This window comes from Chrysoperla carnea, chromosome 2, assembly GCF_905475395.1.
Source record: "Chrysoperla carnea chromosome 2, inChrCarn1.1, whole genome shotgun sequence".
Lineage (NCBI taxonomy): Eukaryota > Metazoa > Arthropoda > Insecta > Neuroptera > Chrysopidae > Chrysoperla > Chrysoperla carnea.
The window spans coordinates 52,868,736-52,873,398 of NC_058338.1; the positions used below are offsets into that span (position 1 = coordinate 52,868,736).

Sequence of the window (4,663 nt, forward strand, 5' to 3'; positions counted from 1 at the left end):
TAAAAACGAATGCGTAATCAACACTGTCTATACATGATATTTCAACAATTTACTCAGTCACTTGTTTTCGTTTGATTTCTGCACCATATATCTGAGATACAAATTTATTAACATTTCGAAATATTCTAGAAAACTATAAATATTCAGACTTACTCTGAAGTTTTACATTCATTAACTTAAACTCAACTGAAACACACCAACGAGTGTTCTTGCTTTATCGCAATTAAAACGGGTGTTAACTTGCTTTATCGCAATTAAAAAATTTTTTAAAAATAACATAACATACATAATTTTGTTCAATATCCTCAGTGTGTTGGCCCGAACCTAGGTTTTTTTTACTTAAAACTCTTGAGGGCTAGAAACATTAACAAGATATCCTTTTGTTTATACATGATGATTCATAAATACAATAAAAAACTGTAGATATTAGTTCCTTACATCAATGAAAAAAATAGCTCTTACATATGATCAAAGACTTCCCATTTTCCTGATACTCGAAGATAAAGTATTGAAACAATATGAAAATGGCCAGTTTATGATTTTTTAAACTTGATTTTAGATTCCTACATAAACATAAAAAACTAAGTTGCTAAATTCATTTTTTAGTGATTTCTAAAATTAATGGATTTATTCCGATTATTGGGATTTTAAGGAAAAAAATCATTAAAAAAAAAAATAAAACAGCATAACAATAAATCTTATATAGTTGTATGTATACACACACAAACTATAGCATTTTTGAGTGATTGCTTGAGCGGTGTGGAAAGTGCGAATGGATGGAAAATGTTCCGATTATTGAACGTTTCCGATTATCGAGTGTTCCAATTATCGCGGCTATTCTGTCATTCGCTGGTCTATCGCAATACGGCTCTCTACTGAAATTTACACAAAAGTAGTATAAAGCGATGAAAAGTCAAAACCATAAACTAGTTAGCGCCAACTATTAATATGTTAAAAATTATTATGTATAAACAAATTGCTCCTGAAATTCTCCTTCTGAATAAATTAGATGACAAGTTAATTTGACGTTTAAAACGTCAAATATTTTTAATAATAAATAACTAATTAACTATTAATTATTTAACTAAATATTTTTTAATTTTTTGATCAGTTTTAAGTAAAAAATTACTCTAGTGACTTTTTCTCTAGACGCTTAGTTTTCGAAATAGAAGTTCTTGGAAAACTAAAAATGCATTATTCCATTTTAAGAAAAATGTGTTTTTTGCAATCTCTGAGGGAATTCGCTTAGCTAACGCAGCTCCTGTGCTAGGAATTTTTTTAAGTTTTAAAAAAAAAAGCTTGATTAATTATTTAATTGATAAAAATTTATTTAATTAATATTAATTTCATTAATTTACAAAATAAAAATCTTAATAATTAATAAATATACAAAAATATTATGCTTTTGCTAAATATCGAATACGATTAAGCATCGTCAACAATGGTCTTAATAATACAATAATATGTACATAAATTAATAATGTTATACACAAATATTGCATAAACTTTGCACTATGTTGCACTGTAAAACCACTATAAAAACTTAATATAAATGCAACAGCACCAATAATCAAAGTACCAATACCGAATATCGAATGTACAAATTTATAAAATACTGTATTTTTAAAAAAATTTGTATAAACTCCACCGGATATTGTTAATGCTGCTAAAATGAAGAATGCTAAACCATATTGAGAATGATATGTCTGAAAATGATAGCCATCACGCTTAAATTTATTTACAATTATTATGATAAATCCACATAATAACGATAATGCTCCAACTGATTGTAAAATCCAGTGTAGGGTTACACGCCATTTATGTGATAAATCCCTAGTAACAATGTTTTCTCGTGGAAAAATTAGGATACCTTGTAATAGGAACACCCACTGAAATAAAATAATAATAAACAGAAATTAGTAATGGTTTTTTTACCGGTTATATATGAAATTTACTCCCAAGTTTGTAACGTTTAGGAATATTGTTGATGCAAACAAAACTTTGGTATAGGTGTACATAAAATCACCTAATTAGTCTATTTCCGTTTCTTCATCCGTCTGTCCGTCTATCAGCACGATATCCCAAAAAAAAACCCTGTCAGCCATTTTGGTGACGTAATATTGGTAAAAGCAATGCATTATTAATTAATGCATCTTATTTTAGCCTATATAATGTCTCATCATGGCGGCTCGTGTTTTAGGTCATGTGAAATACATATTAATAATTACAACTTTTAATTTTAATATAATAAAACAATAATGTGCTTTTATGACTTAAAATCAGAATATTTAAATATATTTCTACATAAATTTTAACATTTATCAAATTTCATAATTTATTTTTCACTACCGAAAGTACCCCATTGGTATTAAAAATTATCAACAGACCCTTGAGATTAGTCAATACGTCATATAAAATTTTTCCATTCAGCTAATGAGTCATTCTTAACAATGTAATTTAAATGGGCATCGAATTTATGTTCGTAAAGTAAATTTACTAATCAAAAAACTAAAATCAACTCCATTTTTTCTTATATACAAAATATGCATGCGTAAGAAATTATACAGTTGTTGAGTCGAATATCGAATCCAGATTCTGCAGGTACCCAACCGTGTAGAGTAGTGGTGAGGCTTAGACACCAAACAACTACGCCGAATATTCAGAGAACCCAGTTCAATACCCGGCTACTGTGTAAAGTTCTTTCTATTTGAAACATGAAAAACCTACAAAAAAGTTTTTTTTTTTTAAACTATATTTTTATTACATTTTATGATTTTTCTAATTAATTCGGGCCCATAAATTTCTAAATTAGCTAAACTTACTTAGATTATTTTAATTTAATGATGGTAGCATCATAAAAACCGATCATTATCGACTTCAAAATAAACTCTATAAATCAAAAGTATTCTAAACTTATAATAAATAAGTAAACACGTATGGAATTAAAATTAATATTTTAAAAATCCCGCGTCAACATATCATATTTCAATGTATCACATATCCGACTGTCATTTGATTAAATTATTATTCATATGTTTTATAAAAAAGTTAAATGTTAATAAGAATATGATATTTTTACAAATATAAAATAAAATACTTACACCAATTGTCAGCAAAATTGGATGCCAGGTAAACAAAGTAACCGTACTTGTAAAACAGATTACGAATATGAAACCCACAACAAATAATAAACACCCATGTGCTATCAATATCGATATATTAAATGCACGACTCAATTTTTTTTTATCGATCATATTTTATAATTTAAATACTGTTCATAGGCAATTTGTAAAAGGGACTCGAATTATTTAGTCGATTTAATTACATATTTCGTGTAATCCATACCACCAGGCATCTTTTTGATAAGTTAAGTATTTTTTATATCCACTGTACAGGTTCGGCTTCATTATTTTTAGAATTGAATTCATTTTTCTAGTTAGTTTTACATTCAAGCTAGAAACGTTAACATAATAAAGAACTTGGGTAAATTTGGGAGAAACAGATATTGATCAGAACTCAATTTTACTTTTTCTAGTGGGTATGGATATGGTTTCTAATAATTAAAATCACTTATTCGTTTTCTTTCTGAAATAATTTTAGGTACTGTTAAAATTTTTCTATTGTGACTATTTATAGCAAGCATGCAATATTCTGCCAAACAAAATTTTTAACGACAGCATTATAATATATCGCCCAAATAAAATACAATAAGCGGACATGGCCTATTACATTCAATTGAGATGGTAGAAAAATTAGTTACGTTTGCGCTCCATATTTCGCTCCGTTGATCACGATCGTACATTATTATAATACAGGTTACGCCTAATAATAGAACATAAAACAGGCCCCTAATAATTAAAATTAAAAAGATTGTTAATGTGTTTAAGAATCTGTAGTGGACACCATTTTACTTACCTGAACGAAAAATACTAATAGCATAACATTAAATAGTAGAAGTTTTTTTTAAATACGAGACAAGAAAACAGATAAGAAAAATGTATACGTTGTGTTATTCCATTTGACTAATATTTAGCGAAATATTCAAAATTTTATTCTTTAGCCTCTTGAAAACTTTTTTTGTATACGATTATGCAAAAGAGAAGAGAGACCCAACTAGTTGTTACAACAATCAAAAATTATCGGTCGGCGGCTCATCATTTTTCAGCTATGCGAGTACATACATGAGTATGATACGTCGTACTAACCTAACACCAAAATTAGATATGAATTCTCTGCGAAAGAGAGCAGATATTTCAAAATCCAAGTTTTTCATAATTACCTGCAATACCTTATTTAGTAACACTTCCAAAAATGGAAGCAAAAACTGTGCATTAGCTTGTTACGCCCCTGAAAATTTTTGGGGAAGTACATAAAAAATATGCCTATTATATTTTCAATAATGGCTAATTTTAGAATTTTCTTATGTAATGTAAAATGTTTACCTCTATATACGAAAAAGTAGAGGTTATATTTTCCATCTAAAAAATATTAATTTTGATTCTTCGGCGAATTGAGGGTGATTTATACTAAAAATACAAAATTCAAATTTATGCTTTATTAAAGCTTGAATAAATATTTCCTAGCTTTCTTTGAGACCCAAGCAATATCCAAATAAGAATAGAAAACTGGGAATGGACTTAAAGACTGTGAAAAGTGAGATATA

The 4,663-nt window shown here is 27.8% G+C and overlaps 1 protein-coding gene across 1 annotated transcript; it reads right to left on the minus strand.

Moving 5' to 3' along the window:
- Positions 1–1,397: 1,397 nt before the first annotated feature.
- Positions 1,398–3,348, minus strand: LOC123292758 (transmembrane reductase CYB561D2). The gene is made up of 2 exons (XM_044873471.1): positions 3,102–3,348; positions 1,398–1,889 (listed from the first exon to the last, which is right to left on the minus strand). Exons 1-2 carry the CDS (start codon positions 3,252–3,254, stop codon positions 1,398–1,400), a joined length of 645 nt encoding a protein of 214 aa, XP_044729406.1. The 5' UTR covers positions 3,255–3,348.
- Positions 3,349–4,663: the final 1,315 nt, after the last annotated feature.

Bases quoted from the DNA above. Each gene is read 5' to 3' on its own strand.
- LOC123292758 (XM_044873471.1), bottom strand. From the start codon at position 3,254: ATGATCGATAAAAAAAAATTGAGTCGTGCATTTAATATATCGATATTG. The intron at 1,890-3,101 runs GTAAGTATTTTA...ATTTTATTTCAG, and splicing joins CAATTTTGCTGACAATTGGT to TGGGTGTTCCTATTACAAGG.